Source organism: Cryptomeria japonica, chromosome 9, assembly GCF_030272615.1.
Source record: "Cryptomeria japonica chromosome 9, Sugi_1.0, whole genome shotgun sequence".
NCBI lineage: Eukaryota > Viridiplantae > Streptophyta > Pinopsida > Cupressales > Cupressaceae > Cryptomeria > Cryptomeria japonica.
Genome location: NC_081413.1, coordinates 736,399,997 through 736,415,383, shown reverse-complemented (window position 1 = coordinate 736,415,383; position 15,387 = coordinate 736,399,997). Strand labels below are relative to the sequence as shown.

The window sequence follows — 15,387 nt, the reverse complement described above, 5'->3', positions numbered from 1 at the left end:
TCACTAATAGGCTCCACTCCTTGGAGCATGAAATACAATTACGTCCTTCCTCCTTTGTCCTGGCGGAACGGGTATCTTAGGCTAGAGACATTCTTAGGAAACATCAACAGATCAAAATCAAAGGTGCCCTCATCAAAGCACGTAATCATTGGCTCAAATTCAGAGATAAAGGCTCTAAAGTCTTCTTCAATCTCCTTAAGCAAAAATAAAATAGAGAAAAAAATGACAGAATCATAGTTGAGGATAAGGAACTCCTGAACATCAATGAGATCAAAGATGCTTTTGAAATGTTAAACCCTTTTTACCTCGAAAGACAACGAAGCCTCAAAAGAGGCTAGAAATAGGTGTAGTAACATTATCCCAAAGAGAATCTCCGAGGCTGAAGCTTTTTCTCTCAAGACCAAAATCTCTATGACAGAAATTGTTGATGCCATTAAAGCCCTCAAGGATGATAAGGCCCCAGGCTCCAATGGACTTCCTGCTAAGTTTTACAAAACCAATATTGAGTGGGTCACCAAAGACCTTTATGACATATACACTGAAGCATATGATAGTGGCACCCTTGGGGAGTCCATCAATAGGGGCATTGTTAAACTTATCCCAAAAGATGGGGGACAAAGCCCTCATAAAAAACTGGAGGCCAATTACTCTCCTCAACATTTCTTATAAAATCCTGGCCAAAGCCCTAGCCTCTCGCCTTGAGAAGATCCTTCCCAAGTTCATCTGCTCTACCCAAACATGATTCATTAAAGGAAGGTATATCTTGGAGAACCTTGTCACTAGCTGGGAATCTATGGAATGGGCCAAAACTTCAAATCAAGATACTGCCATGTTCCTTGTAGACTTTGAGAAGGCCCATGATAGGGTGGAATGAGACTTCATCCTCATGATGCTCAAAGCCTTTGGTTTCCCTAGCGAGTTCTGTAAATATGTCCAAATTCTCCTCAAAGATGCCTTCGCCCTGGTTGAAGTTAATGGATCACTTTCCTAGTTTATTCCTCTTTCTAGATCCATTAGACAAGGCTGTCCCCTAGCCCCTGCTCTGTTTGTCATTGCCTCAGATGCCCTCTTTTACCTTCTAAGAGATGATACCCTATCCCCTAAAGTTCATGGCATTAAGATGCCAGATAACTCTGAATTGCTCAACATACAATTTGTTGATGACACTGCACTCTTCCTGGAGCTCTCTAGGCATAACATTGACTCCCTCAATCAAAAGCTTGCAACCTTTGGCAGAGCCTCGGGTGCTCGTATCTCCAATTCCAAGTCTATCCTGCTTGGGTGGAACGAGGAACCCCCAGACTAGCTTCAACAGGTTGGATACTCATAGGGAGGACCTAATAAAATAGTTAGGTACCTCGGTATCCCTTTTTCAGTCTCTCCCTCTCTCAAGAATATGTGGATTTGGGTCAAAGAAAAGATAGACAAAAAACTTAATAAATGGGACAATAGGATTCTATCCCTGGCCGGTAGGATCCAAGTCTGCCAAAAAATCCTCCCCTCCTATAGTTTGTACTACTCCTCTGTCTGGATGTTCAGTAACTACCAAGTTTATGAGATCCAAAAATCTACTAGGCGCTTCCTTTGGTTTGATGGTAAGGGTAAAAGAAAGGCCCACATAGTCAAATGGCTCTGGTGCCACATAGATAAGAAACTTGGTGGGCTGAGACTTAAGGATCTCAGAATGCAAGGAGTTTCCCTGGCTGCCAAGTGGATATTTCATGCCCTGGAAGATCCTTGTTAGAAATAACATACAAAATGGCGTCCCCAAGTCTGCCAATTCTTGGAAAGCCCTCCCCTTTAGTGATCTGATAGCAGGCGGATTCTTTGTGTCTGTTCAAGGCACTTAGGTGTTTAAATCCATCTGGAAAGCCTAGGAGCATGTGCATAAACTTATTACCAACTCTAATATTGACTGTAATAATACTCTACATGGGGAAAGGTCAATATGGTGGAATCTCTACCATAACTCAAAACCCCTCGCTTTAACCCAAGGCTGCTTTGCTAGGAATTGGTATAATAAAGGCATTAAATACCTCATGGACACCTTGGAACATGATAATCTCATCAGTTGGGAGGACCTTAGCAATAAGTTTGGCCTCCCTGCCTTGCATAAGAGAACCTACAATATGATTTAAAACGCTTGTGCTTGTCTAGATCTTCCTAGGAACACTGATGTAGATGCTCACAGATACCTCTTGTTTTGATGGAAGGATAGCTCCCTCCTCTCCAAGGTCAAAGCCAAGTCTATCTACAAACTGCTCACTCATGATACCACGATGATCGATCATATTAACTCCCTTTGGTATGTTGACCTTAATACATCTGCCTGGCAGAAAACATTTGAGAAACTATGGAAGTCGCCCATCCCCCCTAAAATCAAATGCTTTAGGTGGCAACTGATGTTGGATAGACTGCCTATTAGGAATAACATTGCTGCCTTCGACCTATGCTCTGTATGTAGGAAGCCTAAGACTATGCGGCACATCTTTTTTGACTGCATTTTTGCTAGAGAGGTCTGGCTGATGTTTGGAATTTCCATTACTGAACATGTTTGTACTCTTGATATTATTGCTGGATTCATTCATGGCCTCAAGAAGGATGCTAACCCGTTTTGGCAAATTCTCTCTTCTTTCATACTTTGGTTTATTGGAAGCTTAGAAATGAGGAAAAATTCCAGGGTACTGATAGGACTCTTACTGGGTTTTTTAAGAAACTCACACGTTATAAAATTGTTGTGCAGGTATGTTTTTTGATTAATGTTGAGAGGGAGAAGCTGTTGCGTTTCCTTAGGGATGGTCGGGCAACCATGTTCATATATGAGATGAAGGATGGCTTTGAATGGGCTAGAATTGCGGAGAACCAGACTACATTTGATGAGGCTCTAAAAAAATTGATCAAGGAACTTAGGGACAATAGAGGTCCCCACTTTGATAAGCTTGAAATGTTTACCCAGGTCTTGGAGCGGAAGAAGGTGGTGTGGATGGAAGGGCCACAAGGATGGACAACATGGATGGAAAACTAGGATGAGATTTTGCAATAGGTGTCTAGTAGCCTCTAGTTGATGTATATGGTTCACTGTATATACTCTCTCTCGTAACTCTTTTTTTTGTAGGAGGTTGTCTTTGTTCAGTCAAATAATCCCACTGGTTAATGGCTGATGCTTTGCCTCCCATCCTCATTTTTGTATAAACTCTCCTTATTTTGGTCTCTTGATATTTAATATAAAAATAAAATATGTATATGTTTTTTATTTTATTATATAATTTGAATTTAAAATTTGTTATTAACTTAAAAAAACTAATTTACTTTTATTTAATTATTAATTTTATAAATTTATTATTATTTTTATTTAATTATTTTTATTAATATTTTAATTTTGCATTTAGTTTATTCTATTTTAATTGTTAATTTATATTTAATTTGAATTCCTTATTTATTAATTTAATAAACTTATTATTTTTACAAATATTTGGATTCTGATATACATTGACTTTCAATTTAATTATTATAATCTAATTTTAAATTTATATTCAAGTTTGAAAAATATTTCAGTTGTTCGTCTTTTTATGAATTTGCAAAAAATAATTTAAAATTATTGGAATTAATTTAATAATTTTCTCTTTCTCTCCCTCTATCTATCTTTTTTTTTTCCTCTCCCCCTCCTCTTTATCTCCATCTTTATTTCTATCTTTCTCTCTATCTCTCCCCTATCTCTATCTCCTTATCTCTCACTACATTACTATCTTTCTCCCCCCTCTATTTTTTCCACTATATCAATCTCTCTATCTCTATCTCCATTGCTCATTTTTTTCACCTCTCTCTCTCTCTCTCTCTCTCTCTCTCTCTCTATATATATATATATATATATATATATATATCTCCCCCCTTTTATCTCCCTTCTCTCTCTCACCCTCTTCCTAGACCTCTATATATGTATCTATTTTCCTCACCATATTTCTTCTTCCATCTCTCACTCTATCTCTATCTTGTTATCTCTCCGTCTCTCTCCCTCTATTTCCCTCTATATAGCACATCCCCCCCCTCTCTCTCTCTCACACACACACAATTCACTTTTCATTATTTATATTTATCATGAAATGAGCCTCCATGCATGCAACCTGAGCGTTATAAATTTTAGTGCTTTTGTTGCTTTCTCTATCATTTCATATTTTCTTAGCAACTTGATTTTCTTGTTGCCTTCTCTTATAAAAGGAAGTGATCTATCTTGAGGGAACGATGACATACAATTCCATAGATGCATGCAAGGCAATACATTTAATATTACATCCCTTCTAGAATAGGTTGAATCATTGATCTTGGTAGTCAACTAATTAATTTGATCATGTTTGAATTTCTGTAAGCAGATGTTAATGAGTTGAAGGTATCTTCAAAACAAACACATTAATAGGTACACAAATTGAAGCAGTCACCGGTTAGGAGAGACCTCAAAGAGATCAATCCGGACCGGTCAACAAGAGTAAACACAACGAAAACACAAATATATGATGGAGGCAATGCAAAACAAATTGTTTTATTTCATGAAAACTGATTACAACCAACCGGTAACAACCGGGTTACAGAAACCGGCTCATAGGCCTACTAAAACACGCTCAAAGTACATAATAGGTCACAACCGAGACTTTCAATCTCAAGATCTATCTTCTACGCTCAATCTAACTACCTGATTGTTCGATCGTTGCATTATAATGGTTAATTACAATGATTTATACGATCCAAGGGATCCAATTGGCCCAAAAAGGGATCAAAACCCAAAGAACAAGACCTAACGTGTAAAACCAACAAGGTCGGCCTCTGCCAAGAGATTCCTCCGAAAAATCTAAAGGATGAAGTGTAGATCATGGGAAAAGGTCGGCTACACACCAAGAAACATTAGAATCAATGCTCAGGGCTTCAAAGGCTATGAAAGGGGTCTGATAGATCACCAATGCAATTAGGTCCAAGCAACTGGTAACAGGAAATTGTCAACCGGTAATAGGAAACTGTCATGGAAACAGATAGCGATAACTTGCCAAAGAAAGATCCAAATGCTCTGTGATTTGGGAATAAGGAAGATGATCAAGTCTTCAATTAGAATCCAACTCCACAGGATCTGGTGAGCCAAAATTGAGACACACAAAGAAATGCTAAAACTGCAAACAAAAAGAAAAACAGAAGGGAAAATATTTTTGGTTGATTCAACATTGCTATCAACCGGGGATGCTCCTGCATAAGACATCCGGGTTTATTGAAAAAGTGAGCCTCTCACTTTGCTAGGGTCAAAGGAAAACCAAGGCAGTCTACGTCTGCCTGAGAAATCCAAGATGAATCTTCAACTGGTCTGTCCTTCCACTTCACAAGATACTCCTTATATGGACTGCTCCGGGTACTACGCACAATCCTACTGTCCAGAATTTCTTCAATCTGATCCGGTTCCTTTTGGGGCAACTATTTCACCAGGTCTGCAATACTGTCCTTACATAATTTTGGTTCATGATACTCATGAAGATCTGCATTTTGAACACAGGTGAAATACTCAGACTATCCAGTAACTCCACTTCATATGCATTCCCATAATTGAACTTCCTCAAAATCCTGCAAGGTCCAAACTTTTTCATCTGCAATTTGTTATAAGTTCCAACTGGGAATCTCTCTTTTCTCAGATATACCATCACTTCATCACCAAATTCAAATTCCTTATGTCTCCTCTTCTCATCTACCTTCTCCTTATACTTGTTGTTCATGTCCTCCAAATGCTGCTTAACTTGAATATGCAAGGCTGCCATGTGATCATCAAAGTCTTCTGCTTTTGAACTTCTCCGGTCTTCACTGCTAATATCTTTTAATTTTGATATACCTCTAGGATGCACTCCGGTAACAATCTCAAAAGGCGTTCTTCTGGTACTCCTATTTACTGAATTATTGTAGGAAAACTCTATTTGTGCAAGGATCAAATCCCAACTTCTGGTTTTATCTCCAACTAAACATCTCAACAAATTTCCCAAGCTCTGGTTAACTACTTCTGTCTGTCCATCAGTCAGTGGATGAAAAGTAGAACTGAACTTCAAATCTTTTTTCATCTTCTTTCAAAGTGTTCTCAAAAAATAGCCAACAAACTTAGTGTCTCTATCTAAAACTACGCTCATAGGTAATCAATGCAATCTCACTACTTTCTTGAAAAATAGCTCTGCTACATGTAATGCATTTGATGTCTTCTTACAAGGTATGAAATGAGCCATCTTCGAGAATCTATCCACTACCACAAATATAGAATCATTCCCTTTCGGTGTTTTAGGCAATACAAGTATGAAATCCATGCTTATATACTCCCAAGTTCTTACTGATAGTGTCGAAGGTTTATACAATCCCACATTCTGACTACTACCTTTTGCAACTTGACAAACTCTACAACTTTGTAAATATCTCTTAACATGCTTATGAATCCGGGGCCAAAAGTACTGCTCACTCACCAATGCTACTATTTTGTCAATACCAAAATGTCCAAGTAATCCTCCACTGTGTTTCTCCTTTATTAGACTCTACCTAGAACTCTTAGGTATGCACAACTGAACTCCTCTGAATAACATTCCATCCTGAATGAAGTAATTCAACCACTTGCTTCCATCTACCATAACTGGTTCTCTACATTTTCTCCAAGGTTCTGCAAAATATGGGTTATCATCATACAAAGTCTTCAATTCCTCGAATCCTAATACTATCACTCTCATCTCTATCAGCAAATTCCTTCTCCTACTCAATGCATCGACACCTTTATTAGATTTTCCTCTTCTATGCTTCAACACAAAGGTGTAACTCTGCAAGAATTCTACCCATCTCATATGTCTCTAATTCAACTTACTCTAACTATTCAAATACTACAAATCTTGATAATCCGTGTACAACACAAACTCCTTAGGAAACAAGTAATGTCTCCACTTCTTCAAGGTTTGAACTATGACATAAAACTCTTGATCATACACTGAATATCTCCTTCGGGGCATCATCCAATTTATCACTAAAATAAGCTATTGATCTCCCTAAGACTGCTCCTATTGCTGTTCCACTTGCATCACAATCCACTTGAAATACTTTATTGAAATCCGGTAAAGCTAACACATGCTACTCAGTCACTTTCTGCTTCAATAGTTCAAAACTTTTGTTTGCTCCAGTGGTCCACTTGAATTCCTTCCGATCTCCCCTCGTGGTTTCAGTCATAGGGTTACAAACTGAATTGAATTTTTTGATGAACTTTTGATAAAAACTAGCCAATCCATAAAATGATCTTACCTCTCCAATGCTTTCCGGTGTAGGCCACTCAACAATTGTTTTTACTTTCTTAGGGTCCATCTTTAAACCATCCTCAGATATCACAAATCCCAAATAGACTAACTCATCCTTTATCATGAAAGTACACTTCTTGATATTTATCAACAACTTTTCTTCTCTCAACCTCTGCAAAACTTGTCTCAAATGCAAAAATGCTCCTCTTTTGTCCTACTGAAAATAAGAATTTCATCCAAATATACAATAACAAACTTACCCAAGAATTTATTGAATACCTCATTCATCAGCCTCATGAAAGTATTCGGTGCATTAGTTAACCCAAAAGGCATCACCAACCATTCATACAGTCCTTCATTTGTCTTGAATGTTGTCTTCCACTCATCTCCTTCTCTGATCCTGATCTAATGATATTTACTCTTCAAATCTATCTTTGTAAAGTATTTGGCTCCACTCAAATAGTCCATTATGTTATCCATCGTAGGAAAAGGAAACCGATATTTCACTGTGATCTTGTTTATTGCTCTGGAATCAATACACATTTTCCACTCTCCATTCTTCTTAGGTGTTAATACTGCTGGTACTACACAAGGGCTCAGACTTTCCCTGATCAAACCTTTCTTCAAAATGCACTTGTCTATTCAGCTCTTAATTCTTTGCCAGTGTCATCCGATGTGCATCTTTGTTAGGAAAACTAGCTCCGGGAACCAGGTCCATGCAATGACTGATACTTCTCACAGGTGGCAATCCATCAAGGTACATTATTTGAAATGATGTCCTCATATTCTATCAGCAATTTATCTTTTATCTCTTCCGATTGTATCTTTTCATGCTCCGGATTCTCAGTCTTCTTAAGAATTAAGACAAAACACACATTCTCATAGCTCAATCCATCCAAGAATTTCCTTCCATCTACCAAACATATTCTAGCATTCGACACTTCCAACCATTACATCTACGATAAGGAAGCATCGGACCAATTCAACCAGTGTCCACGAGGAATTAGCCACAACAATTCAGCTGGTTAAATCTCAACAAACAACACCCAAAAGACGAAATATTGGGAGTTACCCAGATGAAAATCAGAAAAATAAAACGCAATTAAAAAGCAGTTATGGAGTTTGAATCTAGTCGAAATATCTACGAGGCCAAGTAGCTGTTAAGATCAATGTCACCCACGTCGCCAAAGTTAGCAGGTGTCCAGCTGCATGAATTCTGTTATTTGGACACTAACTGGCTTCCAAAAGAGATATCTAGATAATTTGCGATATGATCTGTCTGCAATTGAACCAAGGAAAATCATGAAGCCTCAGCTTAAGTTACAAGAAAATGGGGGTAGTAATAAATTATCAGAAAATCTACTTAATGGAGAATATTGTAAGGATTTTATCAAACAGGGTTCATCTGGTAAGGAAAATCAATCTTTTGCACTGTGTGAAGGGAAGCTCCTTGTTCATGGCCTGCCCTTTTTGTTTGATGTCCCTCCTAATATCATACTGACTCCATATTGTTCTAGTGGAGATTGTAGTGGATCATTTATTGGATTCGAGGCGTTGGAAGCGAAGAGCAGACATGTTGTCTCTGTGGGTAAGTTTAAAGGCATTAGGTTTGTGAGCATTTTTAGATTTAAGGTCTGGTGGTCTACACCGTTGGTGGGAAACAATGGGAGAGATGTAGAGTCGGAGACTCAGTTTGTGCTGTTTGATAAGGCTGCTGAACATTATCCTTACGTGCTCATTCTACCCATTATAGAAGGCAAGTTCAGAGCCTCATTACAAGGAGGAAGTGATGACTATGTTGATGTGTGTGTAGAAAGCTGCTCAAGTTTTGTGAAGGAATCCAGGTTCAGGAGTTGTATATATGTGCATGCTGGCTATGATCCTTATGATCTAATTGGGGAGGCCATGAAAGTTTTGGAAGGTCATTTGGGGAGTTTTAGGCTTCTCAAGGAGAAATCACTTCCTCCTATTGTTGATAGATTTGGATGGTGCACTTGGAATGCTTTTTATTTGAAGATTAAACCAAAAAGTGTGTACAAGGGTGTGAAGGAGTTTGTAGAGGGGGGGTGTCCTTTGGGGTTTGTTATTATTGATGATGGGTGGCAATCTATATGTTTTAATGATAGTCCAGTGGAAGAAGCTAGTGATATAGCCATAGCAGGCCACCAGATGACTTGCAGGCTTAGGACAATTGCAGAGAATTACAGGTTCAAGGACTACATATCCGGGTCTATGGGACTTAAGGGTGTTGGTGGCAATGATGATAGGACAATTGGAGAAAACTGCAAGCCCAATGATGATGGTGAAGAAAATTACAAACCCAATGATGATGGTGAAGAAAATTACGAATTCAAGGACCAGACATCTGGGTGTCTGAGATTTTCTGATGGTAGTGATGATGATGCTAAGTTAAGTGTAAACAATAATAGAGGAATGGCAGGACTTGTGAGGGATTTGAAGGCTGAATTTGAGCATCTGCAGTCTGTTTATGTATGGCATGCACTGTGTGGTTATTGGGGTGGAGTTCATCCTGCTACAACTAAGTTCTCTTCCAAGGAAACAGAAGTGGTTCTTTCAGAAGGCTTGAAGAAAACAATGCATGATTTGGCGGTGGATAGGCTGATAGACAATGGAATAGCTGTTGTGCTTAGCCATGAAATTCATAAATTCTATGACATGTTTTACTCTTATCTTTCCGGGCAGGGAGTAGATGGAGTAAAGACAGATGTTATCCATGTAAGTAAAAGAAATTATACAATGATATTCCTGCGAAGTTGACTAGCACTTGGCACCTCCATTAGATTATTGAGCCTAACAGGCATAAAAATCTAAGGCAGCATTACTTTAATTGTTTTTTTCGCAGTTGCTTGAAACTATCTGCGAGGAGGAGGGAGGCAGAGTGGAGATGAACAAGGCATATTTTAATGCCTTGTCTGAAGCTACTAGAAAGTATCTCGGTGGGAATAATGTTCTAGCAAGTATGGAGCAGTGCAATGATTTTATGCTTTTAGGTACTCAGGCAATCTCACTGGGAAGAGTAGGTAAGATCTCTATCATGTCATTTTTCTCACCATTCTACCTCGTTGCAAAACAGACAAAGAGTGACTCTTATTTTCCAACCATGTTTCTATAGATTCTTAAATTTGTCTGATTTCAACTATAGCTTATGATTCATTTACAAGTTGAGGTTGAAAAGGGTACAACTATAAACATTTATGTATTGTGCTTGACCATAAGTTTAGTTACTTTGTAAAATATTGAAATGGTAAGCAGAAAGATTGACAAAACACCATGATTGAATGTGCAAAAAAGAAGAAGTTATGTTATTTCTACCGATGTGAATTCATCCATTTACAGTGATATCAAATCTTTCTATAAAGCCATCTTTCCTTTACTGTTAATCATTCTTGCAGCAGTCTGGATAACATCCCCAAGACACTAATAAACTAACTCTTGATCTCTCTGGTATTATTATAGGAGATGACTTCTGGACTGAGGATCCAAATGGGCCATACCCAAGGAACCCAAAAGATGGATTTTTCCTTCAAGGTATTCATCTGCTGCATTGTGCTTACAACAGCTTGTGGATGGGGCAATTCGTACACCCTGATTGGGATATGTTTCAGTCAACACACTACAGTGCTTACTTCCATGCTGCATCCAGAGCCATCTGTGGAGGTCCTGTCTATGTGAGTGATAGTTTGAGCGAGCATAACTTCGACCTTCTTAGAAAACTGGTGCTACCAGATGGGACAATTCTTCGATGCTGCGGCTATGCTCTTCCCACAAGAGACTGTCTCTTTCACAATGCTTTGGAAGAACAAGACTGTTCAATACTCAAGATATGGAACGTTAATAAGGTCACACTTTTCACTTCTATGCAATTTAGTTTGATTTATGGGGAAACACACATTGAATTGGGTTTTCTCTTAATCTTCACCAAAGAAACTTAAAAAGTTCAGATCTACTTATTTTCTTACAAAAGACCTCTCTCACAGCTTAACTGCCATCTATATGAGTAAATGTTTTTTAGAAACTACAATATTACTACCTCATCTAAAAAAAATCTAGACTTTTATCATTAATATAATTTGTATGCTTGATAATAACAGACTTATGTGTCCAGAGTTTACACCCTGGCTCACAGGGTTTCCAAAAATAGTTATTTTAAGGGTTTGATTGTTGACCATGTGGCCAACATTGTAAGCTAGTCAAGCAAACTTAGTATTTTTCATTAAAATTTTTGCTTTCCTTCATTTTTCTTGAGCATTCAAGCTAATTGAGATTTTATCTGTTGCCTCACTATCTGTACTTTCTACAGTATAATGGAGTAGTTGGAACATTCAACTGCCAAGGAGGTGCCTGGAGCAGGGAAGAAAGAAGATTCAAGAACACAGGCATTGACCAACTTCAGATTTCAAGTGCTAGAGTCTCCCCAAAGGATGTAGAGTGGAAACAAAACTCAGAAACCAAGGCAAACTGCAAAGAAGAAAATGTTGAAGAATTCGCTGTATATCAATGGAAGGCAAGGGAATTGTCCATAATAAAAGGCAACAGCAGCAGCACAGTTTCTGTATTACTGAAGCCTCTGGAATTTGAGCTGATTACTATGATTCCTGTGCTCAAATTTTCTGAAACAGTAAAATGGGCACCCATTGGGTTACTCAACATGCTCAACTCAGGTGGGGCAGTGCAGAACATAGTTGCTTCTTCTTCTTCTTCAGAAATTCATGGGCATGTTGAGATCAGAGGACATGGGCAGATGGGGTTGTATTCATATGTGAAACCCAAAAGATGTACAGTAAATAACTGTGATATGGAATTTGGGTATGATGAAAAACAAGGGCTGGTTGTAGTGGAAGTTCCATGGAGAGGCTCAGGCCTGAATTCTATGCTGAATTTGTTCTTCTGATAATGAGCATGGATCGTCTTCACTATCTTACAATTCGGGAAACATTTTTTATTTTACTTGTATTTATTAAAATAAGTTCTATATAAATAATTTGAAATAATATTATTACAGATTCATTTATTTCAGGAATTCTTTCCGTCACAATTACTGTTCCCGATTTCAGCGAGTTCAATTATTCTTCTGTAATTTTTTCTTATTTTAATAAATTTCTTTGGTGGTATCTGACTTACAAATCCGTTTAAAGGAGTGTGAAGTTGAGCACCAGCAGTGCAAGTCATGCATTTTTTTTTTTTTAAAAAGTTTATAAATAAATTTAAACAGTTTAAAGCTATAAAAATCGGAGGGCGAGGGGACACTCTCTAACATTTTATAGTCAAAGTTTTTATAAATAAGTTTATAGCATTTAAAAGCTATAACCAAATGATTCAGATCTCTTTGCTATGCATTTCAAAGACTTTTTAAGTGAACTAAAACAGATCTAATAGATTTGGTTATATAGACTACTATTCAAGATCAAACAATAATAAGAAATTATCATTCAAGATTAAATATAAAATTGTATTTCAAAGTTTCTTAAGTGAACTAAAAGTTGGAAATAATAATATTGAATGATAATAATAAAAAAATATCATTCAAGATTAAATAATATAAAATTGTATTTCAAACTCCAAGTTGGAGGGTGATTGTATTTCAAAGTTTTTTTCAAAAGAAAGTGAATTTAAGTGAATTAAAGTTTTATAAGTGAACTAAAAATTGGAGTATAATCAAATAATAAATTTGTATTTCAAAGATTCCAATTTTAGTTAATAAAATTGTATTTCAAAGATTTTTTAGTAGACTAAAAATTGGAGGGTGAGGATGTATTTGAATGAATCAGATCTAATAGATTAGATTTGGTTGTATAGATTATCACTCAAGATCAAAAAATTCTTCTTAACGATGCAAATAAACATATATTTATGAAATAACATGATTTCAAATATAAAAATTGCGATTTAATTAAAATTGAATAATTTATTATGTTTCTTAATGATGCAAATAAATATGTGATTTAATTAAAATTAAATAATTTTTTTCTTAATGATGCAAATAAATATGTGATTTAATTAAAATTAAATAATTTTTTTTTATAATTTTGAAATATAAAAATTATGATCTAGAAAATAATTTTTTAAGTATGTGTATATCTGTAGTATGTACACACATAATAATTTTATAATTTGAAATATAAAAATTGTGATCTACCTAATAATTAAGTAGACAAATTATTAGATAAGTGTGAAAAAGACCTAAAAATTATTTATGTACACACATAATTATTATGTACATAATAATAATTTGAAATATAAAAATTGTGATCTACCTAATAATTAAGTAGATAAGTGTGAAAAAGACCTAAAAATTATTTATGTACACACATAATAATTTTATAATTTATATAAAAATTGTGATCTACCTAATAATTAAGTAGATAAGTGTGAAAAAGACTTAAAAAAGAATACTCCCCCTAAATATAATCCCCCTTACTTAAAAATTAAGTAAATAAATGTTAAAAAGACTTAAAAAAGAATACTCCCCTAAAGAGAATCCCTTAAGTAGATAAGTGTGAAAAAGACTTAAAAAAGAATACTCCCCCTAAATATAATCCCCCTTACTTAAAAATTAAGTAAATAAATGTTAAAAAGACTTAAAAAAGAATACTCCCCTAAAGAGAATCCCTTAAGTATAAGTGAAAGAGAATAAACGAAAAAATAATGATGAACGAAAAAATAATGATTAGTGAGAATAATACTCCCCCCTAAGTATAATTGAAAGAGAATGACAACATGATGAGTGAGAATCATATAAAGTCTAATGAAATATTTATATACTCTCCCATTAAATATATTTGAAAAAAGTGAAAAAATAATAACGAGTGAGTCATAATGTCTAATGAATATTTATATACGCTCCCTTATACTCTCCCATTAAATATATTTGAAAAAAGTGAAAAAATAATAACGAGCGAGTCATAATGTCTAATGAATATTTATATACGCTCCCTTAAGTATAACTCAAAGAGAATGAAATAATGGTGAGTGAGAATCATAAAGTGTATATATAGAATCATAAAGTATATTTAGTGACAACTTGCTGGTTATAGTTGTTTCTTTCCACACGATGCAACTAATGAATTTCAATTCATAGTCAATAGATATGGACAATGATTATTCATTCTTACAATGGTTATTGAGGTTTCATTTCAACTGATACACCATGAACCTATGCAAAGAATGAACCTATGAAAAGAAAAAAGGCTAAACATATTTACATCTTTGTCTGAAAGGATCTAAATAAATTAAATGTCAAACAATTTTAAAGGGTCTCTTTAGTCGAGGTTTTACCCTTTGTAGCTTGGGACATGATAACACAAAGTATGCTATATTATCATTATTCTGTTATATCTTTTCATTGGGTATTTAACCTTACAGTCTATGAAACTTTGAATGCCAATTTGGATTCAACACAACTAGAGATGCTAATTGTCTAAAATCTCAAATCCACGGCCATCGAAAATCTTATATACGCTAACTGCTCAAGCATAAATAATATTAAGACTGAATACCATAAATAAAATTGTATTATATAAGAAGAAGAAATTATATTAAGACATAGATATTGTTTGTTAATGAAACTACACTAAAGTCGAATTAACTAAACTAAAAATGAAAGTAATGGTCTACATTATTGGTTGATGCATATTTTATTACTTCTGTTTTATTAATATGTTTTTTTTTGGAAGATGAGGGAATTAATTATAGAGGCATTTCATAAGAACAGATCAACAAATTTCAACTAGAAACAATGAATATTTGTCTACTCTCTGAAACATCGAATAAATTTGTATGCTCTGTTTTATTCATCTTACTTTTGGTTTAAAGCGTCATGTGAAATTTGGCGTGCTTGTTTGATTATGTTTTGTGCTTCTATATTGAGAATATTTGCATTGAGATTAGATATAGAGCTTTTCTATTTTTTTGAATTTTTTTCATAATTATAGAATAGTGGAATAGACGAAATTGGAAAAGATATGATATCGACTCTAACATTTCAACGAAAAGCTCTCCTGAAAAAATACGTGGTTCCAATCTCCTTAAATAACATTCAATACCTAGTTTGCATTGAGATTAATGTTCAAATCAAAGAATGAAACAA

General features: G+C 35.5%; 1 protein-coding gene across 1 annotated transcript; it reads left to right on the top strand.

Moving 5' to 3' along the window:
- The first annotated feature begins 8,474 nt into the window (after positions 1 to 8,474).
- Positions 8,475 to 12,308, top strand: LOC131038638 (galactinol--sucrose galactosyltransferase). Its single transcript, XM_057971129.2, has 4 exons — positions 8,475 to 10,016; positions 10,144 to 10,321; positions 10,758 to 11,140; positions 11,602 to 12,308. The coding sequence occupies exons 1-4, from the start codon at positions 8,490 to 8,492 to the stop codon at positions 12,190 to 12,192; spliced, it is 2,679 nt and encodes an 892-aa protein (XP_057827112.2). The 5' UTR covers positions 8,475 to 8,489; the 3' UTR covers positions 12,193 to 12,308.
- The last annotated feature ends 3,079 nt before the right edge of the window (positions 12,309 to 15,387 follow it).